Source organism: Anas platyrhynchos, chromosome 1 (assembly GCF_047663525.1).
Source record: "Anas platyrhynchos isolate ZD024472 breed Pekin duck chromosome 1, IASCAAS_PekinDuck_T2T, whole genome shotgun sequence".
Taxonomy (NCBI): domain Eukaryota; kingdom Metazoa; phylum Chordata; class Aves; order Anseriformes; family Anatidae; genus Anas; species Anas platyrhynchos.
The window spans coordinates 84,162,676-84,188,189 of record NC_092587.1 but is presented as its reverse complement, the minus strand read 5'-3'; the positions used below and the strand labels follow the sequence as shown (position 1 = coordinate 84,188,189).

General features: G+C 39.1%; 1 protein-coding gene across 4 annotated transcripts in view; it reads right to left on the bottom strand.

Annotated features, from left to right (window-relative positions):
* POLQ (DNA polymerase theta) overlaps nucleotides 1–25,514 on the bottom strand; it is a 75,555-nt gene that overhangs the window by 45,630 nt on the left and 4,411 nt on the right. For all 4 annotated transcript variants that reach the window (XR_011812217.1, XM_072043738.1, XM_027449663.3 and 1 more), the window contains exons 4-16: nucleotides 25,137–25,293; nucleotides 20,521–20,629; nucleotides 18,060–18,279; nucleotides 16,311–16,455; nucleotides 16,067–16,213; nucleotides 14,770–14,982; nucleotides 11,424–11,566; nucleotides 9,765–9,969; nucleotides 8,732–8,874; nucleotides 6,307–6,500; nucleotides 5,859–5,983; nucleotides 4,110–4,353; nucleotides 160–3,323 (exon numbers count right to left, since the gene is read on the bottom strand). Coding sequence is in view for 3 of the 4 variants with exons in the window: in XM_072043738.1 (XP_071899839.1) it covers nucleotides 160–3,323; nucleotides 4,110–4,353; nucleotides 5,859–5,983; nucleotides 6,307–6,500; nucleotides 8,732–8,874; nucleotides 9,765–9,969; nucleotides 11,424–11,566; nucleotides 14,770–14,982; nucleotides 16,067–16,213; nucleotides 16,311–16,455; nucleotides 18,060–18,279; nucleotides 20,521–20,629; nucleotides 25,137–25,293 (5,209 nt within the window). In the remaining variant the exon portion in view is untranslated. The remainder of the gene's footprint in view (nucleotides 1–159; nucleotides 3,324–4,109; nucleotides 4,354–5,858; nucleotides 5,984–6,306; nucleotides 6,501–8,731; nucleotides 8,875–9,764; nucleotides 9,970–11,423; nucleotides 11,567–14,769; nucleotides 14,983–16,066; nucleotides 16,214–16,310; nucleotides 16,456–18,059; nucleotides 18,280–20,520; nucleotides 20,630–25,136; nucleotides 25,294–25,514) is intronic.

The following is a 25,514-nucleotide window of genomic DNA, read 5'->3' as shown; positions in this document are numbered from 1 at the left end:
AACACTCAGCTCCTTTGCTTTACTGAGACTTGACGATATTTAGTTAATGTCAGTAATTTTCCTCCATTTTTTGTAAATTCTTTCCTTCTTCATCCCTGCTTTCAGCAGAAGATGCTACCCTGTTGTTCACAAGATAACATGCTAGAACACGGAACCAACCTTGTTTGAATCTGCCACCAATCGTTGATTTAGGCGACACCAGACGTTCTGTCCTTTCACATGCCACTGAGATGGAGAATCTGCTTTTCTCCTTCCACTCTGCAAGAAAAGTCTGGAAAAGTACTTTGTCACTCGCTACATCAATGATAGTGAAACTTTCAGCACTTAAGGGAATGAGTGGAAAAGCATCCTGAGACAGCTGCAGTGAAAAGCCTTGGTCTATGGTGGAATCGTCTCTTATCTCATCAGTCTCAATTGGGTCTACACTCTCCAAATTGAACTGGAGTGTTTTTACCTGCTGCTCTGCATCACTTTTGCTATTCTGCCGTGGCTCAATCAGTTGCCCTTCCTTCACGCAGGCAACTTGTCTCTTCCTTGTAGATTTCACGGAGAGAGACACAGAACTTTGGGGAAAATGTTCTTTGGGGGGTGTTGGAGGAATAAAGCCATTACAGTTATCTGGTGGAGGACAGGATGTTCTGTTGCTTCCCTTGAGCTTAAGTGTTACACAGTCTGATTTCTGAACATCCAAGTCTTCTGGTTTGTTTTCTTTAATTCTGTAATGGTTTTTTAAATCCTGGCAATTGGGCAAAGGCTCTGCCTGACGATGATCAAATTCAAACACTGCATCTGGCTCTTGCTTAGCAATAGAAGCAACCAACTTCCCTTTCAGACAGGAGCTTTGCAGATTTACTGAAACTGGTTCAATGCCTGAAGGGCTAGGCCATTTGTCTAATACATCCTGCAGTCCTGGGCTCAGTTCAAACGAGTGGTCAGTACATGCCACTGGATGGGTTTTCTCTTCCAAAGTTTGCTGGCTGCTCTGGAGCTTTTCACCTTGATCCACTACTAAAACCTTTGGATTGGGGTCATTGTTACAAATCACTGGGTTTCTTAATCGGGACTGACCGTGAAATGGAGAAGTAGGATCTCCCAGAAAAGATGGGGAGTTCTCATGATCCAACACTTCAGCAATGAGATCAGAGAAGGCTAGAGAGGCATCATTACACTGTGCTGGATCCTCATGCTCTTTCTGATTGTTACTGACATCAGATTTATTCTGAACAGGCCTTACGTTCTGCAAGAGACCATCTGCAGGAAGCAAAGCCCCCTGCCTTCCCGCAGGTTCCTTTCTGTCAGCTTCCACAGCTTGCTTAGCTGAAAGATCACTGACATTACTGAAGCTATCATCAAACAGCAAGCTATCACTCATATTCAGGCTCGTTTCAGTGACAGGATGGCATTCAACTTGTTCTTGCTCCCTACCAAGAGGGGAGGTTGCTTTATTAGGACCCTTAGAAGCACTCTCCTCTTTCACTGAATTTTGGGTCTGGTAATCTTGTAGGAAACTGTGTAGCTGGGAGTCAGTCACCGAGAAATCACTTTCTTTAAGGAAAGGTGCAGGTTCTATTTCTTTTGCTATGGGCTGTACATTTGAGTCTCCAGACTCCAAAACTTTGTTACTGCAGTGCTGATCTGTGCTTTTTATAATATTATTCGTTGTGATAAGACTTGATAAGCCCAGTTTCCTTACTGTTGCAGCTAGCCTTTCACCAGTAGCATTTTCAGTCTGCAAAGTCCTTCGTTTCCTGGAGGTTTCCTGCTGTGGTACTGCTGCCAGCTCTGAACTCTCTGTTCCCTGCTGTCCTGTGATTCCAGCTGCTGCCTGTTTTATTATGCTCTCAGTCTGAGTATCCAACTGTAAGCTGTCTTCAAAGTCTCTACAGTCACAAAAAGGAGCAGAGGAAGAACCATTTTGAACACCATCTGCATCACAAACAGCTCTGGAATTTACTAAAGAGTCTTTCAGAACATCCTTAGGATGACTGTTGACTTTCTGTAGTACTCCAGCTTGTAACAATATTCCATTGGGTTTTTCACTCCCATTTTTGGCACCACTCTGGATCTGAACATGGCAGGATTTATCATCACCAGGACAAAAATGTGCAGGCTTCTGTTTCCTGCTGCCATTATGGACACATCCATTTCCAGAGCAGCTAGCACACACATTACAGTGATCTGTGCCTAAAGCAGAGTGCTGCTTAGCAGTCGTTGCCTCAGCACAGCTCACATCTTTTTGCATTTTATTGACTTTATTCTGCCTATCATCAATATATTTGTTTCTCTGCATTCTAGCAGTAGCAGGTACTACTGGATTTTCTACAGCATCGTGCGTCTCCGTGTTGACACGTGGAGTACCCTGTAATATAACAGTTGCCTGAAAACATCCTCTTCCCTTAGGCACACCTTCATTAGAGGTGGAAGGCTCTGTAAACAGCTCCTCCATTTTATCTTTCCTCCCACCATTAATCTGTACAGAATTTGAGACTATGTGAGCTACAGACCTTTTTTCTAAAAATTCCTTATTATTTTGGTCTGAAGAAAAATTATCTTTAGAAATGCCGGGGTGGAAGGTAGAAGGCTTTTCTTTATCTATGTTAAGCATACTTGAATCTTCAAGTAGTGAGCTCTGCAGTTTTGAAACAGTATTTTTGTTCCTAGTCCGGTTTAAATGTGCGTCCATACTTCTTATCAGTCTAGAAGCTGAAGACATTTTTCTCAGTGTTGGTGTCTTTCCTTGCTCGGTAGGGAGTTCTGGAATTGCTCTCCTGGAACCTACCTCATTTTTGACCTGAGAAATTCGTTCCTCATCCTCGTTATCTCTGCTCATATTGGGGCGTTTTCTAGCACTGTGCACAGTGTCATCATTTCTTTCCTCTGCTTGAGCTTGTTTCTTACATGGGACTTGGCTCTCAAATCTGGAGTTTGCTGTACTACTGCTTAGTCGCCTTTTGCACCCCTTTTTAATACTTGATACGTTTCTAACCTGGGAACCAAGGCTATTATGATGCTGATCTCTGCACACTTTTTTGTTTAACACCCTAGAAGACTCAGAAGACTGCTCTCCTTTTGATCTACACGGTCTGTCTTCCAGCTCTGACGCACTGCTGATCATAGAGGATGAATCAGACTCAAGAAAAGACTCTGGGTTCCACTGCACTCCCATCAGTGCCAAATCCTGCTGGAGAAGTCCTCTGGCTTCTTCCACAATGAGGAAAGCTGCTTCACTTTCAGTTAAACCTTTCATTCCAGCCATCCAGATGCTGCGCACAGTCCGACGCTCCTCTGCTGATTCTTCATCTTCATCCACAGCCTTACGACCACTGCAGGAGAGGTAACAGACAGATGTGAAAATTAATGCAGAAAACAGCAAACAACACAAGGAATTGGCCCTATTCTGCTCTGCTCCTATTTCAGATAGCATCACAGCTTTGCAGAAGCACTATGTCCAAAATGTACCACACTTAATAGGAAATAACAGTTTCAGTTTTCCACATTCAAATTGATATCAGTGAAAGAAAGATATTACTGGCTTTGTCTACACTGCATTCTTCAGAAGCATTCCATGTTTCTGTAACCAAATATGTGCCCCAGATAAATCCCAAATCCCTAATAAGGCAAGATCCAGGACTGAATATTTTACACACTTCCATGCAAAGAAAGGTAACCTCAGGAGCACAAACCAGACAGGTGCCATGACACAGTCCAATAGGTATATTATAGGGAAAGTTTGTCATTGCACTAACATGAAAATTGCAAGAGAATCTGAAATGATATACAGTAATAAACCATGAACTCATTTGTTCATATGGTGGAGCACGAAAGCGTTAACCTTTTAGAGGCAGAAAAAATCTCCAAAAAGCATTAACAATTCAGGAACAAGAAGAAAATTTAGGTCTCACAAAGTCATGCTGCAAATACAACATGCTTCTATTAATTTCGAAGTAATCATGTAATTACTGTGATCAGTCACAGAGACCTGCAAGTTATTTTTAAGTAACATTTGGCAACAAGTCCCAAAAGGTTGCCATATTTAATTACAGGTTTCATCCTGAAATCCTTCACCTTATAAACAAACTTCTTGATTTCTGGACTTTCTCATTACTCACCTTTTGAATGGTACTGAATTCTTCAGAGCAGTTGCCACATCACCAGGACTGGCTTTAGCAAGATCAGCCACTGTGACAAAGCCAGCGTTGTACAGCATCCTAGCACGCTGGGCATTCAGCAGAGAGACTCGTACCAGGTCACAAAGCTCCCTGTGAACCCCAAAAGTGAGGCGGCTCTGGAACTGAGAGAGCAGCAGCTCCATGTTGTGCCAGCCCAGTCGATTACAGAAAACTGTTACCATTCCTGAAACACAGAAGTTACAGAAATCTTAACTCTACCTCCAGTACTACTAAGCTGGATCCACTCCCCTCTCTGTCCCAGCTGAACACACTTTTCCTTCCCATTTCTCACCTTCCCAGTACTCACAGTAAAGGCCACCATTTCCTAACTCATGTTTATTACAATCCTGACTAGGAACTGCTCTTGCAGAAGTCAACGTAATCTAGAATTAAATAGTTTATAAGTGAGGTAGAAACTCTGAACAACACTGCTTTTCCACAGACTTTAACCTTGCAAAGGTGAAGCACGTGCATATCCTCTAGCAGAATTCCTGTGAACCAAACACAATGAATAGAAGATAGCAAAAACAATGGTAAGAGGGACTCGGAGAGGCCACTCTGCACTGACGTCCCTAAGAGCAGAACTTGGTCAGCAGAACTTCAGTTACTGAAAGTACCACAGGAGATAGCAAAGCCTACAGCGAAGATTACAACTGGAGTCCCCAAAACATGGGAGGGGAAAAGAGCAGGGAAAAGACCATTTCTTACTCATATATTGCATCTATAAGAGTATGAAAATAACTGAGAGACACAGCATCCCTCACTGCCATATTTTTATTGTGAATATAGAATACAGTTTTTATCACATCTCTTATCTATATGTCATGTCAACAGTTCATTTTACTTTTCAAATTACTTTTGTTCCTACACTTATCTACCTGATTGCTGAAAATGATTAACACTGGGAATAGAGAATTGTGAAACTGCTCTAACACGAAGTTATTTATACTACCAGAATTAATTTAAACTACTCCGCATCAGTTGGCGTGACCTTTTCATTCTGGGGCTTTGACTCATGCTGCAACCCACACATATGGTTTCGCAAGTTGAGCTAAAACTGTCTTAAAAATTGAAGATCCATTTACGGAGTAATGCAAGACTTGACTTAGGCAACAGAAAAAAAAAAGTATCTCGATCACACAGTGAGCTGCTACCTATACTCCTACACAGCCCTTATAAGGAAGCTATGATAAAGGTGACAGCTCTCTGACCTCTCATTATCCGGTGATAAACGACCTGGAAACGATTCACCCTTTTGAAAACTGTAAAATTATACTTTCTGACCAATTACTTTGCAAGCAGGAAAAAGGCACGCTGTCTAAGAGACCCTGGACTTTACCCATATTGAAAGATACTCTTTCCTAACACGGCAAAGATTCAGAATGGACTTGTACTTAATTTCTGGACTTAATACTGAACAAACTACATTGCTGCACAGTACGCAGATGGTTTCCACAGACATCAGCATGCTACAGCACTGCTTGATTCCACCCAGCTGGCCCCATTCCCACAGCATGCTCTGTGGTTCCATCTCAAAGCAGGGGCAACCACAGATTAAGCCATAAAGTTGGAAGTGGTTTTACAAGACCGATTGTTGTTACACACTGTGGCTATCTTATCCCCTTGTCTGGAAGGAAAGAAAACAGACTAACCTAAGACTCTTGTGGATTTTTTGCCCACATAACTTACCTGCATAGGTGGCTGCAGACTGCTGCAAGGACTGAAGCTGGCCACGGCTGCAACCATATTTCTTGGTCATATCTTTTAAAGGAACCTCACTGATTAAATCCAGAAGGGCAAGACTAGTGAAAAACCTAGAGGCAAAAAGAAAGTATACATGGAAATATAATAATCATCCAGGGCACGTTAGAGTACAGGCAAAATTCTCTGTGATAGCACAGGACAGAATGGTGCTATAGCATAGCACAGAAAAGAAACACAGAAGATAGCTTCCAAATAACATCAGCACAAGCATCTTGTGATAACAGTGCTCTCACTCTGGAGCGGACTGGTCACAGGTTCTCTCTAAGAGTATCTGTGAGCTCACACATCAAGAAAACCAGTTCCTGAAAAAAGCCTATCCACCCCTTGTGCTAAAGGCTTTGGTCTTTGCTCATTCACATCCATTTGTGGCTACCTTTTGTGGATTGCCATTTGTCTGTGCTGTTTCTCTGTCTTAGCTATGATTTTGCCTTTTACAGAGCGGGCCAGAAAGCCTTCTTCGATCCCCACCAGCTCAGCCACACGTTTCATTGAGGCAGGCAGCTTCTCCCATAAGCAGAAAAACTGGTACCAATCGATTGTGGTCCACTCCTCATACACCGGGGTAACCTAAAGAAAACAAGATAATGTAAAAAGCTATTTCAAAGAAACAAACAGAGCAGAGCTCTGGCAAAACAAATGCGGTCTAGAGAATGTGGTTAGAGCATCCCACACACAACTCAGAGGCACTGAATCATAACCATGTACCCTGAAGAAAGTAAAAGCTCTTCTAACCCATTTTTTTTTTAATATTCATACTGATGAGATGTGACGTGACTCATAATGATGAAACAATTCAGAAACTTTGTCAGATTGTTCCCTAAATCCAAGCCCTATAAGATATTTTAGGCTGTATTTTTACCCTCCTTTAACAGAATAAAACTTCATTCTCTTTTTAACAAAATTGACAGATTACCTATCAGCCTCTTAGAGCCACTAGCAAGCACACTAACCACTACCACGACATTTGATAAAGCAGGAGGGGAAATAAGTTTTGCCAGAGCTTATCAAAGTTTTAATTTACCTTTGGTACAGTTAAGTCTCAACATTTTTTTTTACACTAACAAAAAAGCCATTCGAAGTATTCACACACTTTTAGACAAAAAAACATTTCTGTTGTCATTCAGTCAGCACAGTCAGTTTCAGTATGAGGAGACAAAATGTCTTCATATCTGTATCGACATACTGCAAGATTAATTATTTTGAAATAACTAACAGTTGTTGGGGAGCATTTAATGGAACACAGAATACCAGACACCTACGCAGTTGTAAATTGTCCATTCCTGTTCATCTGCTGAGAAAAACAAGAGTTATTACGATAGGGATTGTGTTTTGCTTGTTGTTGCTTTGGGTTTTTGTTTGTTTGTTTGTTTTGTTTTTTTCTTGAAAGAAAACCCTTTTTCCTAGTCTAAAAAATATTTCTTCCTTTTAATCAACTTTCCTAAAACACAGGGTCTTAGAATTCATATTTGTACAAGTAAAAGTTTCAAGCCTAACAATTATAAAGCATTATAGCAGATAATTCATAAGAAACACACAGAGAACAATTCTTTAAAAAACAAAAACAAACAAACAAAAAACACCTTCTTTGGCCTTAAAAATTAACAGACTGCAAGAAAGTGTTTAGGCTACGTTAACAGAAGAGAATGTCAAGAACTTGCGTGAATTTGATTTAAAATAACACTAGGCAGTGTTACTTTTCTGTTACTTTTCTGTTTTAGAGACAGAAATGGGAAAAAACTCACTGGTGCATGACACAAAATAGTCCACTTTGCCTCATAGGAACAGAACAAAATATTATGTGGTCCTCTAGAACACAGATAAAAGTACACATGGAAAACTAGTTGATTTAAAAAAAAAAAGTTTCAGTCAATGACTAAGCTAATGAACACAGCAAGCAGAAACAAGCATCCCCAGTCTCCTGCATCTCCCAACAACTTCTGCAATGCCAAGCTTTTTTCTTTTTTTCCACCAGGCAAGATGCTCAAATTTTGCCATTGATTTATCAGCCTGGTTAAGAAAATATACTTTATACTTAAGGAGAGTAAAGATAACTGTCAAGTTTGGGATTATGTTTGAATGATAGGCCATGCAGCTGTAAATCCTTGGATATTCACTGCTACTTCATCTTGTTTCCTCACTAATCTTGACAGATCTGTGGCTCCCTCTCCAGAAGTCTTAAATAGTATTGCTTAGTTTTCAAGTGCATGTACACATTACTCTTAACAAACTTCTGGACACTTTCCCTTCAAAAGATTTAACACAATCCTTCCCTTAGCGCTGGCAGGACCACCAGGCAAGTAAACTAAATCAGAGACAAATGAACCCATAAAAGGCCCATCTATAGGGGAAAAAAAAAGTAAGTGTGGTTCTCTCAGGCTTTTTGTAGGCAAAATAGATGCTGAAACAGCAAAAGTTTTTTGAGCCTACAGAGGTAATCTGAGTTGCATCCTGCTGATCCCAAACACAAACCAAAAGCAATTACTTTAGTCCACTTCAAAAGTCTCAGATAAATTACCATTATTCTAGAACCATAACTCACAAATTTCTGAAATCTTCTGAAGTGAGGAGTGACAAAAATGGGCTTAGATGAACATGGAGCATCTGCCTACACAGTAGACCCTATGGGAACAGATTAGTTTTGAAGAACATTCAATTTCAAAACTTTTCTTCATTTACGATTACCTACGCAAGCCATGAAAAAATATGTCCATGGAGGTCTCAAGAATCCTGCACTGTATTTTCAATCCTTTATTCATTTTTTGCAGCGCAAGATATGAAATGCAGAACGAGGAACCTACCAAATAGACAATATGCAGATCGTTCTCCAGGACAAAGCTTTTCATAGCTCGCTGCAGGTCAGCAAAAATTTCCATGGCTTCAGTTGGTGAAAGAGAAGAGGAAAGAGTAGCTGAGCCAAGATGTGTGGGATGATAAACCTTTGCTGTTAAAAAATAAATAAATAAATAAATAAATAACACATACAGAGAAATTTAAGTGCAAGTTTATATCTCACTTTCAGGTTGCAATGCATTTTATAAATTCTACTGACTTTTCCCAACTGCTTTTTCAAAAAGAAATGGAGTATCTCCCCACTCTGAAGACAGGAAAATGGAAACAATAAAATAAAGATCTTGCATAGAGTCTAAGCTAGTCTTTTTCAGAAGGCAGATCACAAGTCTGGATCCCTCTAACTACTCAGACTAGCACTTACGATAGCTATTTTAACCCCAAAAAAACTGGAAACTCAACTACAATCCCACCAAGGAGTTATTGAACATGCCTTCCTTGAGAGTGTCAAATATATCATTTTCATTAAAAAAGATATACAATGATTCTGTAACAGGAGTTCTTTCTATTACTATAAGAGTCGCATCATTAGTTGTCTTAAGAAAATAGCCCAAAAGAGGACAAAGTGCAGCCTAATATAACAAGTTCTAGAATAGCCTTACACTCTCTCAGAATGTGCCAGTTCTTCTCCATAAAGACAAAAATTATAGTGTGCATACATCCTGGAGTAAAATTTCACCTTCCTTAAAGATAGCTTGGGAATTTGTAGATAAGGATGCATCAGTCTTAGAGGTGACATGCAGAGGCCTTCCAAGAACACTTGCATACAAAAATGATTAAGAAGGTATAAAGTCATCCTCTTGAAAGCTATAACTTCTTGACACATGATTTTTAATAAAAGAAATGCACAGAAGTTCTCATTATAAATTTACATTCAATATCTACCCAGCTGCAGAAGATTTATTGATTCAAATTGCTAACTGCAGGCACTGGTAAGAAACAGAATGGGGAACAGCAACATTACCTAGACAATTCTGTGATTACCTTTCTCATCATCGCCAGAGTCCAGAACCTGAATGAATTCGTTCTCCAGCAGCCACGCTACACAAGCCTCAATAGGTCCATTCTGTGCTTTGTCTTGCTGTTTCTCATTTCTCCACTTGCTACTGCTCAAGCTGGATGCAAGAAGAGTGCAAGAAGCATAGGTCTGCACATCACTTGGAGTGTTGGCCACTCCTCCCACTATGATCTGTTGAAGAAAGTGACTTGTTCATCTTGCCAGAGAAACAGCAAGATGGAACATTAGATCTGAGAAACAGAGATTGGTGCATTACCTACCCAAGTTTTAAAGAACCAGTGAGAGAGAGGAACATGAGGCAAAACAACTGCCAACCTTTAAGGACTTCCCTTGGCAAAAAGTTAGACACCACCTTATAAAGAAGTTGAAGGGCTAAGCTATGGTGAAAGATTAAAGCTCTTAAAAACTCAGACTGAGTTTTTGAAAATGCTAGCATTTTGAAAGTGAACATAAACATAGTAGCAATGTAGAACTAAGACTAGGTGTAGGCATTTTGCTTAGCCAACCCTACTTTTAAAACTTTAGAAGCCAAACTGCAACTTTCTGAAGAAAAAAGGTAACTGAAAAGGAGGAGCTCTCCCAAGAGCTTTCAGTATAGTGAAGTTGTCTCAATAAATCTGAGTGCTACATCCTATGATTGTTTTCCTGATTTAGAGTGATTTTTCCTTTGGATCTTTTTTTCCACATAATCGCTTTTTCCTTGCGAGTCACTTACATGTGTGTGTCTTCCCTGAGATAGCAAAGCGTTTAACTAGAAACTCTATTTCATGGTTTCAGTAGATTTCTTTCATGTAATAAAGCACCCCCAACCAGAAGAGAAGCCATCTTTAGGTAGTTCTTATATAAAAAAAATGCATTTAGCAATTCCATTGGTCCAGTAAGAATTCTAAACCTCTAAACCTATGGAATCACAACCAAGTTCTAAGTACCACAGCAGTTTCACCAAAAAAAAAAAAAAAAAAGAAAAAAAAGTAGGAATAGAACAGAAAAAAGAACTCTTAAAATGTCTAAGTTCAGCTCAAGCCCAAAAACAACTTTGGAAAAGGAGATAAGCTCACCTATGTGAACCCTTTTGTTCCTTTTTACTTCTGTGCAAGGAAGGGTAAAGGGAGCAAATGTAGTACAATGTCTCTTTGTTTAGCAAAAACTTATTCACAAAATTTCAATCAATTCTCTGCAAAAGAGGTAGATAACTTGTGGGGTGAAATAAGGAACTCTTTAAGGTTCTACAAATGTCATTACGGCCTAATTCAGTCTACAAAGCTCAAAGCTTCAGGAATTGGTAATGTACAAGCACCTCCCAGAAAAAAGACTGTCAGATCACGTGTGAAGGTTAAGAATTACACACTTCTGCCTGTGGTTTGAGCATATATAAATGAAAAAGCAAGCCTTAATAACTCGTCAGAGTATGTTTATGTCAAAACCTCTCTGGCAAGCAGAGACTGCTGTATGCAAAACAAAATGCTAATATTGCAGCAAGCTGGCAGACCCAAGTAACTTTTTCTGAAGCTGCTTGTGTTGACAAGAGAGGGGGAAAAAAAGCCACATAAAAGATTTGATGGTGTCACAAAAGAAATCATCCTAACACTGCAAGCACTGTTCTACATCCTCTCCGCGTCCAGTACCTCAAGTATTGCTCGCTTCATGCTTGAAGTAACACCTTCCCCTTCTCTTCTAAGCAAACAACTGCAAACAGGCTTGAGAGATCCCTGAAGTAGAGCAGTTCCTTTTGATCTTTCTGAGGGCTTGCAAACTAAAATGCTCTCACCTATACAGGGAAAAATGAAAGAAGAAAACACATTAATGACCTCCATATCACATCTAAGCACTGTAATAGCTACTTACAGTTCATTGAGGACATATTATTGGAATGGAACACTTAAGTTACTATTGAAAAAGCTGGAAAAAGAAAGATAAAAACTATTGCAATCTTGAACAGCATATAGCCATTGCTATTTAAGGACTCACTGATGCATAATACTTAAGAATTAAAAGCTCAGAGCAGTACAAAGTTACATTAGGCAGGCCAGGGTCTTCCCAAATCAACTTTTGCCATCTCCAGTGACAGGGACTCCATAGATTTTCTAAGCACCTGCTTGGCTGTTGAACCACTCTCACTTCTTGTTCTGGAACTGACTGGAACAGTGATGCACAGTGGCATCTATTTTATTTTGCATTATATTATTAAACTGAAAAGATTCTCAAAATTTGGAAGAAAACATACAAGCTGCACAGCACTTTGGGAGTTTGCGTTAAGACAACCAGCTTCCATTCCCAAAATGAAGTAACATAGATACCAAAGTAATTCAAAAAATCATCGAAGTTATTAATCTAAGAAACAACACGTTCTTTGAACTTTCAAAAATGCATACATGCTTGCATATATATGTATATACATACATACACATGTGAAATCTTAGGTATCCTGAATGGTTTCCTCTGAAAGTACATCTGAATATACCTTACCTAACAATGTCTAACATAGAATTTTAAAGTTAATCCTGAAATAATGTGGGAGACAAAAAAGGTGAGCTGTGAAACAAAAATAAAAATAATGAGTTAATGTATTTATGAGATAATAGTACAAACCACAGGAGGAAAATGCAGTGGTCAAAAACGAAGTCTTTTTTCAACAAAACTATTTAAGAGAAACTAGGGCTCTGAGAAACAGCTAGTGAGAAGCTTTGCCAATTGGTATAGAATAAATAAATTTCAGGCAAGATGAGCTTTTCTTTGACTAACAAAGAGAGCATTAGATTTGGATTAGCTGGACAGGAAATTTGGTTTATGACAACTGCTTAAGATTTAAGTGCACGTAGCCTGGACACCAAAGTCATTTTGGCTGTCGTTATCTTAGTAACATCCTAGGAATGTTAAATTAGGGTAATACAGTAGACACCAAAGGATGCTCAGAGGATGTCTCTTTGGGATTTGTTTATCCTGCTGTGTGAAACTTTTGACATCTGTTGACCCTGTGCTTTTGCCAGAGAGTATAGAAGATATAACAAACCACCCATGAGCATTGTTTTGTGAAATGATGGCAATGATGAACCTTAACTCATTTCTTTCTGATGTGACCTACAGCTCCCTATCACAACTTTGACTCCTCAGCATGATAAATGTAAAAGAAGATGGGTGTCCACTCGGCCCTACGTTATCTGACAGCAATTTAAGATTCGGGTGGAACCCTTCCCCAAGATGCCACTAACAACTTAAAGCCAATAACTGCAACTTAGCAAACAGCTGAGAGAAAGAGAGGACACAATAAAAAGAAACTAAACTGCTCTAATATTCCTTATTGAACACTGCAGATGAGAGGAGAAGTCTAGATTAGGATCAGATTAAACAAACACCAGAAGACTCTGGCTACCTAGACAAAAAACTCCATTAAACCAAAAAGGCCCTACTATGTTATCTACCTTTACCATCTAATTTTGCATTTCTGTAGCTGACTCATTCGACACATGTATGTATCTCTCTACCTATGAATGGAAAAGAACTGAATCCGTAGCCTAGCTTCTAGCTTTTGTTCACCAATATTGAACAGCTTTACCTGTTTCACCTTGGGAACCGGGTAGTTTTGATGAATGCAAAAAGAATCCAATTTCATTTTCTAAAATAATGTTTTTAAATTACCATCCAATCAGGAAAAAAAAAAAAAAATCAAAGCCTGAAACAATCCAACACTGCAATGCTTGGAAAACCAAATCAACAACAACAAAAAAAAAAAAAAGCTTCAACCCAGCATCAATTAACTTCTGATTAACTTCTGTCTGTCAGCTGAATTTCATATCTACATATGGCATTTTTTCCAGCTGAAGTTGCTGTCCTCCAGCCTCCCTATTCTGTGGAAGAGTAGCAGCTGGTAATGTAGCTTTATGTTCTCATCCAAAACACTACACAGAGTGGGAAAAAATGGTACATTCATGAAGCTCATCAGCATAAAATCAACTGCTTACTGTGCAAAACAGACAGTCACATCAGAACTGTCAAAAAGGGTACTAATTATTGTGACTTGAAGGGGAAAAAAGAAGAAACTTCAAGGAATTATTTTATGCTCAAATGACAAAGTCTGGAAAATTTCAAAGTACAGCATGCAGCTGTCCTTTTCTTTAACGTATGGGGATAGCTCATAGAGATATAGGTCACAAAACGCTGGGTTGCTATGCTACTCCAGCAAAAATAGAAAGTCAAATATAAGAACAGTCTGCTTACATAGGGTTCCAGCAAGCACCAATCAAACCATCAGCAGGACAAATCTCACTTCCTGCATCTACTGAACTTCGTATTCTCCATTGTGTTTACATTTGTAGAACACAATTTTTCCAAATGGCATCAAGAAAGATAAATTTCCATCACAAATTAAAATAACAGGCAGGATCACTCTGTTGAACATCAATTAGTGCCACTGTATGCATGAAGACACCATGTTATCTATGATCAACTCTCTACATTTCCTTGTCTCTTTGTAGCATTCAAGATCCATAAAAATCAATGTTAAGTTTAGTGGAAGTTTAATAAATCCAAATTAGAACTTCAGACAACAAAAGGGATTTGTCAAATTATGGTTGTAGACTTTCAATGCATTTCTTAAATTTTAGGCCTGTCCATTGGGAATTTACTGTAAATTTTCTCACTGAAACTGTAAATGCTTTCGTGAACTGACCGTGTATCACAGAATTAAAGTCAACTGAACAGAGCCTTAGAAGATAACAAGAATTCAAAAAAGAAAATAACCCATTCCTGAAGTAACTGACATGCAAATACCAAAGTCAGTCTCATACAGTGAAAAGAATCCTCTGGGAATTACAATTTTTACTCCATTAATACCAAACAAATTCATCTTGATTAACTTAATCATACTGAATACCAAAGGAATTCATCATGATTAGTCACTAATTGCAAAGCATTGCCCTGGATTTAATCAGGTTAACACTGTTCTTCGGGAATGTTAATAAAGCCTCTGCTTACCCTCTGTGTCTACTCCTTTCCTGCCAGCCCTGCCAGCCATCTGCTTGTAAGTGAGGATGTCCAGCAGTTTGCCACCAAACATGGGAGTTCGTATAATTACTCGGCGTGCAGGCAAATTCACTCCAGAAGAGAGAGTGGATGTTGCTGCTAGAACTCTAATCAAGCCCTGGCGAAAGGCTCCTTCAATTATGTCCCGTTCATCAAAAGTAAGACCTGAAGAAAGATAACTTTTAGCAAACCTAGTAATAGTGAAATTGCATTTAAGAGCTAATAATATTACTGTCAAGCAAGAAGAAGAACAAACATATTCAATGAACATTTACCATTCCGAGTTAGGAACTAGACTTGCAACACTACCTCAGTTAACTTCTTTCAATGCATAATTGAATCAAAATTTCTATGAAGTTTTCATGATTTAATTGACAGTAATGGATATAAATTAGGTTTTCTAAGGTATTTGTACACACTGGAGCAAGATGAACTGCCTACTACATATTTACATGCACTGCAAGTAAATAAATAAGTACAATGAAAAGAAGAAAGCTTGATGTAACACACAGTAAGGAACTGGGATTTAGTAATTCGCTGTCCTGACCCTGGAATCCTTCATCATTATCTCCATTCTGTATTACAGGACTAATATGCATCTTTCTACACTCCTTGGGGACTGCAGTCCAAGTCTACTCTTGAGAGGAAAAAAAAAATACACACGCTCTGTAAGCATCTGGAGTTACACCCCCTACATATTCAATGCCATAGACACTGTTGTGTCTTCCACAGTTGGTCCTTTGTCTCAGTGAATCAACAGGTTACGTGCACAATTAACTACCTAAATAAAAAAAAGATCTAGCCAGAAGCACTAGCAGTGCATTCTCCTTTTATTTTCATTTTCATTGTTAGATTTCTTCTATTTACTCATCTGTTTCAGTATTAAGTTCAAGAACATTTTTCTGAAATACCGTAACAGCTTTAGGGAGGACTTGAAAATGCCTGAGCTGCAAATCAGTTAATTTTTCAGGTATTCCAGATAAATTTTTAAGTTGTATCTAAGAAGTTGTTGTTATCTAACACAACAGAGAGAAGATTCATCATAACAATTATTAAGTGAATTAAATATTTGTCCACAGTAAAAGAATTTCAAGTTTACCTCTAACTAAGAAATAATTGAAGTATCTCATTTATGTAATAAGCTATGTGAGAATTCAAAAAGAAACTGGTAAATTGCTGATAACTACAGCACTAAGAACCCAAATGACTTGACAATTACGGAATTCAAGACCAAGATATTCAGGAATACCTGCATGATGAAATGCCACTCCCCATGGCAAAGTACGTTGGAGCACAGAATCCAGACCTGATAGGGAGCGCTTTAGCTGATCCAGGACCTCATCTATTCCTTCTCTGTCCACAACAACTGGGGAAAGGGATGAGTTTCTTGCACAACCTTAAGAGAGAAAATATCTTTATCGTTTCTACTAAAATTAATTTGCATTAAAGGCACTGCACATACCACAGTCTTTTATTAACTACTTTTCTCTTACTGTCAGCTTGTTGCAAACTGTAGAATTCCCTGGCAATGATGTCCGCCAGCTTCTCACACCAATTCTTGGATGGACAGAAGAGCAGAACTGAATGGCCATCACAAACAGTCTCATAACACAGGCTCACGATATGGTCTTCATCTCCCTGAAGTGAGACAAAATATTTTCAATGCAATCTCACACTGCACAGGGTCCGTAAATGCTGCCACTGTTCAGTGCCATAGTAACAATTTTATATTAAAAATTGGAGAGAGGAACAAGTAAAGAAGATGGCGCACTGTCATCTTGGTTTCTGTCTTGCTTTCAGAAGTCTAGGCGCTAGTACGACCTATCTTTGGGGACCACCTTAGACCTAACCTCAAATAAATTTAAGGTTTTATGTCTTGCTTTTTTAATCTGTTTCTGATTGAAGACTACACAGTGCACAGAAATTCACACTGCAACTACCATGTTGTGGCTAACAGCAGTGAGAAAGAACAAGGTGCACATTACAGAGGGATGCACTGGATGCTGTCATCTGTGAGGAGAATCTGGTTTTCATACCACATAATTTAAAGGCACCTTGCTTACTCCCCTGAGGACTCCTACAGCCAATGGAAAGCAACAAGCTCCTGCAGACAAGGCCGAAAACTACTGCTTTAAACTTCAGAAAAGCTTTGAGGTAAAACATTGCTCTACAGTAACTAAGAAGGAAGACTTGGCTGGCTAAACTAAAAGCATGAGGTGCAGTAGTCTGAGCATCCCCAGTAAGAGGCACCCAGAAAGCACTGTTGACTAAAGATTGAAGGTAAATATATGGACGTGCATGCAAAGCCCTACCATTTACAGCCTGTCTTTTTGGTTACAAGACCCTAAGAGAGTTCCTGCAACAATCTTGCTTGGCTAAGCCAGCCAGATTCTCTTCCAGCAAGGCCAAAGGAAGGAAGAGAAAAAAGGTAAGAGTAAGGTAAGTAATAAAAAGCAGTGAAATACAAATGAAAACAGGAGACCAAAGGCAAGAACTGTACATATGTATTTAAGGATATGAAAGTTGCATAAGGATTCACCCAAATTCAACAGAAGTGGTGAGCTCATCAAGTTCTGTTCTGTGCCCCAAGGTGGGCCAAGAAAGAGTAGTGTGAAGGTCCAGTGATAGATTTCAAGCTCAAGAGGATTGCCTGGTCTTATAAAAGAAGTTAAATCCCTTAAAGTGTTGAGTCATAAGCCTAGTTTAGTTCTTTCTCTCAGTTTAGTACCTATCCAAAGCAACTACTTCAAAACATATCTGGAGAAGGAAATACAACATCACCTTATCAATATGGCTACATAAACGTAAGCTTCGAGATATTCTTGTCACAAACATTTCTATTTTTTTTTCCAGGATCCTTTTTCTTTGCTGTGCCACCATGCTACTGATGTTTGTGCATATGAGAGCTGGGTACTTTCAAAATATTGCTGCCATTTAGCCCATATTGTCCAACTATTAGACTAGTTTATCTAGACGCAGAGCAACTAGTTTATTTAGACACAGAGCAGTTTGGAGGACTGGGAAGAAAATTCACACCTCAAAGACTCCACAGAAGAGGAATCTACAAACAGGAAATGCACGTTTTTTCATTTCTATCCATTTGGTTCTTCAAGTCAGATTCAAGAAACCTAAAGGACTTCATGACTGTGTTTGTTCAAAAAAAATTAAAAACATACTAGAAGCTGTCTTTTTAACTTTAGCTGTAGAAAAGGTCCCAAAGACACTGCTCAGAGTTTTGTTACCTTCAGTTGAAGTTTGGGCTGGAATTCTCGCACCAGGTTCATGGAAGAGTCATAAATGTTGTTGCCAATTTTCACCCACTCCATGAGGGGCACAGGGCGAAAATCCGTACAGTACAACTCTGCATCTAACCACGAGGCTAGCACTCCCAAGTTAGGGAGGGTAGCACTCATGCCTACTATCTGTACCCCTCCAAAACCATGGCCGGTTGTCTTTGTCCGTCTGGAAGTGGTTAAAAGAAAATTAAAGTTAGTAACAAATCAGGCTACTCTTCTGCAAAACTGCATTCAGAGAAAATGAACCCAATCTATTTCCTTCATGAGTCTAAAGTCCAAAGCTTTGTTTTTAAGCTTTATGAAGAAGAAACAAGTCATACTCCACTCTTAGCGAACACAATGAAAAGCTATGTGTTCTTTACAAAATAATTCAAATTTTTGTCATTTTGAACCTAAATCTTAAGCTTCTTTAAGCAACAACAGCTAGAAACTGACTGCATATTTGGAGAAACTGAAAACAAACAAATTAACTATTTCTTTGTCATTAATAAGAGCATACAAATAAAAGCATGGCTCAGTCTCCACTGCAGTCTGTCTACACGAAATGCCTTAATTAAGATACCCATTTGTCTCAATTTTAGGATAAATAATAACAAATTAAGGTCTTCCTAGAGTTGGGAACCAAAGCCCTTAGTTCAGTAAAGAAGAAAGCAGCTTCAGTTCTCAAAGTGCTGAGCAACTGCTTCCATTCAAGTCAGTGGGAAACAATCAACTCTTAACAGACCTGAAAACACAAAGCTTTAGACACCCAAACGTATACTTTAATTCAGGCTTTTAAATTCACATGACAGGCATGTTTTGTTTTGTTTTCTTTTTCTGCTTCTAAGCCAACATTTTACATCTACTAACTTGCATTGTTCATCCATGCCCTTAGCCACAAATTGAGACTTCAAAAAATAAAAAGGACAGAAAAATTAATGTGAGCTAACAGATGGCCTGAACCTTCTTAGAAGATCCTGGTAATCCTGGAAAAGGCAAGATAGGGGAAACAAGACTACCCCAAAGCTAGGATAAAAAACCCTGGTTGCTTATAAGACAGAAATAAGGAAGATATGGAGAAGCAGAACCTCTTTCCCATGCTCTTCAAGCATTTGCTAGCATAGCAATCCCCCATCAGGGATTAAAAAAAATCCAGTTCCACGACATTCTTTTGGATTGGAGGCGTGAAAAATCTGCTCCAGAATTTATCTTAGTCTGTGAAAGCCTTGCTGAGAAGCAATGGCACTCATGCTGGCCATGACTATCAGATAATATTTTCTGGTCCAATGACACAGCACCATACTTCAGCAGGATGTCCAGTTAACCACTTTAAAAGCTTTTAAAAGCACTCAACATTCTGCTAACTGGTCAGGCTGGACTGCATTTAAAGAATTTGGATAAAGGGGCTCCTGTTGAAAAATAAAAGCATCAAAGAAAAACAACATCAAAAAGGTCACTTCCATCCTGTCAGCAAGTGGTATGGGGAAGCACCAACAATTTGACCTTGACAGAGAGATAAAAGATCTGGGCCCTAGTGCCTTTATGGTGAAGGCTGAATTATTTCATCTTCCTTCAAACATTCCTTGATGTACCTGGTCTTCCCTGACATGTTTTTTCCTTCTTGGTTCTTCAGAGGAATGGAGAAAATCCGAGAAATGTCCTGTATTTTTCCTGCAGGTGCATGATAAGCCAAGGGAAAAACGGTGGCAAAGCAACTCATGATGCTCTTAAGTATACTGAAGTATACTGACTTCCAAACCAAGAAAATACTCAGAGGTGATTCAACCCTGAACACTGCTGGATCCTGGAAATCAGGATGGGAAATGCTGGTTAAAAGATCCAGCAAAGAGACTAGTGTCAAAAAGACAGTTCCCCTACAACTCAAGAGGCAGCCTGGGCTTAGCCTAGCACTGGTATAACTCACAAAACAGGAAGCAGCAGTGAAAAGCTGACAAAATCTGAGTTTTGGTGCACAGGAACAGCTGATTTTGACCCTTCTGTCAGCTTAACTGGTAAAAATTAAGATGACTGATATATCGTTTCCTCGTTTTGCCTTTGTCTAGGAAAAATATTAAAAGAAGTCTGAAGTTTTGTGGTGGTTTTTTTTTGATTGTTTGTTTGTTTCTTTGGGTTTGTTTTTAATAAATAGACTAAAAAAATAAAGGAAAACTTCACCTTCTTTCTTTTTTTTTGATAGAATGAATCCCATGATAGCATCAAAATTAAAAACCATGAGGAAAAGAGGTTTTGACTACAACAGCAGGCCCCTGGAGGGGTGATATGATGAGACCTTAATAACCAAAATAGTCTAGGTCATCACTCACATAAAAACCCTGGAGCTAACCCAAATTCCCAATTATCTGGAGAACAAAATATTTAAGCCATCCATAATTTAGTGTTATAAGATAAAATATCCTGGTCCACTCACCGTTTTGCAGCCTTCTCTGTCACGTATCGAACTTTGGTCAGAAGGAGCTCCAACAGATATCCTCGATGAGAGTCTCCCAGCATATGCAACTCATCCACAACCACAACTCCTATAAAGAGAAGCGCTCAGGTTATAACTGATAAACCTCCAAACTAAGAACAGATAGCCTCAGTCCTTTAATACTCCACATGATTAAGGGAAATTTAAATTCACAAACCCAGCTGTGCTTACCAACACAGTTATGACTTTCTTCTGTCACTGGTTCTTTTAAGAGATACATATAGTGACCAATGACATGACATTTCACTTCCCACAACCTACCATACAAAATACCCAGCTTCTGAAAACAAAAAATAGGTTGAGTTGCTACAATCTGGTCACCATGCAAAACAGTATTTTAGCATCTGTACCTTTTGCAAGTAAAAGTCCCCAAGGCCTCAGAGTATCTGGAAGGAAATACTCCAATGGCCTTAATAAGCTAGTCAAAAGCTTTGTTGCCATCACGATCTCACATAAAAACATCACTCCTTCACCATACAGTGATGTCAGTAAAAAAAGGCAAAGAAACCTAGAGCAGGTGACCTGGCAGAGACAGCTTCCTATTATATCTTTTCTCACCCACCAAACCAGAATGAGCTCTGCTATTTAATTCTGGCTTTCTAGTGAAAAAAAAAAAATCCTTATGTGACTGTTATATCTGTTGTCCTCCTACCTCCCGCAAATAACTTTTTAATCTATCAGCCGCTTCCATAAAATGTGAAAGATGGGTAGAAATACTGAAAAGAATACTGACTGAAAAGCTTTCTGAATATCAGCATCTAGAGGAGACTGGGGTCTCTTTGCTTCTTAGAGGGAAAAAACACAGAGCCACCACATCTTAGCCACCCAGCACACCTCCTGCATACATCCCAACCTGTAGCAATATGTAGATTTTCTGACTAGCAGACAGTGCCACAGGGATATGGAAAATGCTGAAGGAAGGTTTAACAAAAAAAAAAAAAAAAAGGGAAAAATAAAAGAAGGCAGGTCATAGAGGACACTGGGTTTCATTAGTTCTGCTGCTGTGGAGCTTTTGTTTTTGCTGGAGCTATGAAATATCTTTCTGATACAGCAAAAATAGCAGGAACTTAAGGGCAAGAGTGACTTTCTGTTACCTACTTCAATGCTATTTTTCCCTCTCTTTTTTTTTTCTCTCCTTCCTACATATGTTCCTTCTCTGTTTTCTCTTCCCTTCTCTTTCAAGCCACTGAAGTTAGAAGAGTACTGCACTGCTCCAACAGCCTCTTTTACAAACTCCCACCCAGCCAGCTCCTCCGTCTTCCTCTACTTCCTCTATTCTGTGCTCGTGAAAACTTGCAATTCATTGATCACCAAAGAGACAATTATTCAGCTACCAGAAAAAAAGCTTCCCTCTGCTTCCCCATCCAATAATCTGACTGAATTTTTCCAGTAACTGAGATATGACAGCGTAATGGGGTACCTCCTAAAGAAAAATTCATACACCTTACCTTTCCAGTCTTTGCACCAAGCAGCACACACTGTGCTTCCTGAAATGAGGTGTAAGACTAGTGGTATCTACAGGCCAAAACATGGGGAATGTCACTGTTCTTCAGATGGACCACATGTTCTATACTTTCTACTGCTACTCAGCTATAAAAAAATATATTTATACCCACACTGAAGTTGAGCACTGTGTTACCTCAGCAGTCTCTAAGCTGATGAGACCTGTCACACGATGCACACAGCTCTTCTCTCTTCAAGCAGTACTCAGAAGGCACCCACTGGGATAACATAGCAGGAGCCATCAGGCAAACTATTTTTCACAAAGCTATCCTTATCTTAAAAATGGAATTGCAGACAAGGAAGACTACAGGTCCCAGCATGCAACGGCATTTTTTTACTCAGCAACGAGCTCAAGAGTGCGATTAGGGCCATAATTGCATCATTTTGCATTGGTTCTGAAAACTAGGCCACCTTCAGTGTCTACTGTCTGTCTGCAAATTAGGTGTGTCTAGCAGACTGCTGACAAAAAATGAATAAAATATTAGAAGTACCTGAAAGATCTCACACATGGTTATTCTAGAATAACTAGACTTCTTTAAGTCTGCATCCTGTTTAAAATTAAAAAGTTCTTAAAGACAGCGGGGGACAAATTGATTTTTTCTATTAAATACAAAGAACCTACTTTTATTTATTCAAGTTTAAATTAAGAAAAGAAACAAGTATCACAACTGCATATTACATATCCATTATTCCCAGCTGACATGTTGAGAAGGAAACAGATTCTTCTCTAATCTGGTCTCCCCAAAATTTCTTTAGCGTCAGTGTCAAGAGGCTGAACAACAACAAGAGGAACAGCGTTTCCTGTGTACCTGGATGTTCAAAACTGACACATGGTATATAATAATTAGCAACACAGAATTGCTTTTAACTGCTTCATACAGCAAAGAGAGCTCTGCCAGGCAGAGGATCTGAATTGCTCTCAACAACTTCCAAAGGCAACGTGAGCTGTCAGCAGGGGGTTGACATCAACAAAAGGAACAGCTCGAGCTTTAGATGGAATCCAGCCAGAATTGCAGAATTGCAGTCATCTCCCAATAACTCATCTCAAAAGATAAAACACCCTTGTTACGAAGTGGTCTAAATTTAGAATTAATTAGAAGGCAATGTACAATCTTCCAGTATTAGACAAGCTTGCTTTAGGTGAGAGTTAAAAAGGCATTTTCAGCTCCTGCCTTTATTTTACAGCTTTTATGAAGATGCATCTCCAAATAGAAAATTTGTCGGTTTTTTAAACTAAAATTGAATTTTCAAATTACTTTCAAATAAGCACACAAAGAAGAAAAATTACTCTTATTTCAGCTGTATGGTCATGTTGGGACACAAGGGAAAAAGAGGGTTGCAGTAGAGGTGTTTTCAAATGGTGTAAGAAAAATGTAATGCTTTAAAGAGGTACCAGTGCTGGGGATGTAATACTGAAACTCAAATCCTGCATTCATGTGCCTGGTTCTACTGCTTTGTGAGAAGAATGTGCCAGCAAAGAGTCACATATCTGTTGGTACTCGGAGTTATATGACTCATCTCAGGCACATTCTTCTCACAAAGGACAAAAAAAGATGTAGTGATGGAGTGGAGGTGCCAACCAAAGGAATTTGGCATATCCCCAGCTTCTGAAAGATGCTATTATTAAACAATACATCTTAGTACACTGAGTATGTTTGTAAGGCACCCAAATCAACATAAATGAGGATATTATGACCCCACTCGTTGCCTTGTGCTGGCAGTACAGCACGTAGTGTGCTGACCTAGCATCAAACTAGCCCTATTTAAAACAAACAAACAAACAAAAAACTAAATGAAGTAGCAAACTTTGAGCCATATATTTAAATGACTAACCGCATGATCATCAGTTCTCTTGCAAAGGAAGGGATGAAGATATGCAACTGAGAATTGGGTCAGACTGCAGCAGCTTCAATTGAAATGATTTTAAAATGCTGCACAGCCATGGTCATCTACTCATCTTACAGCCCACTGGCAGCCTAAGAATTCATGGTGATTGTCCTGGTTCCAGCCCCTGTAGTCCAGGTGTGAATGTGTTATCCCATGTGTTATCTCTCACACTCTTATAAAATCTGCAAAGCTTTCTTTCCCTTATTCTCTATTGTGTGTTTAAACAACTTTTCTGGTATACAATGGTAAAGGATATTATGATACCAGATGAACAGGCACAGTAGTTTTACAGGTGGAAGTCTCAGAGCAGTTTGACACTCATCTAGCTTTCCAATTTTTGTATTTTTAACATAAAGCTATGTTACAGGCCAGATCAAAGATGGGAAGTATTACTATGCAAAATACAACTGGATATAGTTTTACTGAAGAGACAAAGAGAACAATCATCTAATTGAGCTAGGAAAACATGACACTTGCCAAGTACATATTAGAAACACAGGGCTTCCTCAGGTTTTATGTCTCCTCCTAAGCACTAAATGGACACCACCATTATCTGTGGTTATCAAGACCATAGTGGCCCAGAAGTCTACTGTGCAAAGACAGAGGGCTTTTGAGCTGACTACAAGAGAGAGATGAGTGCCACATCCCTTCTAGTCACCATGCCTACCCAGTGCAGCTTCAAATATTCATTATTTGGACCCCAACAAGAACTGAAAATAATTCCTGCTCTTTGAGCTAACTGAAGGTAAACCATTAATGACATACATACACAACCTCTGTCCCAAACAAACAGAAAATTCTTGGAGTCAAACACATCATAGACTTATAACTCAATTTCATTAATTAGAATATATTTTCTCACTGTGAGAATCACTGCTTACTGCAAATAATCTGTCCGTGGATTGTCATCCACGTCAGACAAACTAAAGCTGCAATTTTACCTACTCACTCCCCAGTCACTGAGCTAGGTAGAACAGTCCAGACTGAGTTCCTAAATCCAAATCAGACAGGCTCTGGATGAAGAAAAATTGTTCTGCTTTCCTGTACAGCTTGTGTGTTGCATAGGAAACTGAGCAAACGCAAACGATCCCATAATTCCACATAGTAGTCAGATTATGTAAAAGAAAAAAACTCATCCCCCCAGTGGTGAGGCAGTAGCATTTTACCTAGTGAGTCCATTTGGTTTTCCTCTATTAGTCTATTGATGAGGCCATTGGCTTTCTCAATGGTGCAGACAGCAACATCCAGAGAAGAGAAACGTCCAGCTGGAGAGATGCTTCCCATGTAGCCTTCAACTTTCACATCCACCTCCTGAAACAGGGCCTGTTTTCCAATGACAGAATGTAGTGCCAAGGTTACAAATGAATTTTGACGAATGCTTGCTGGAATCACATAAAGACTGCATCCTACAACCACAATCCCTAACACTTATAATGCCAACTAATCAGGTTAAAACTATAACTCAGGCAATTATTACTAATTACCCCACACATCACTGTCATTTTTTTTTAAGACAGATGAAAAAAATGAAATTTTCATGACTC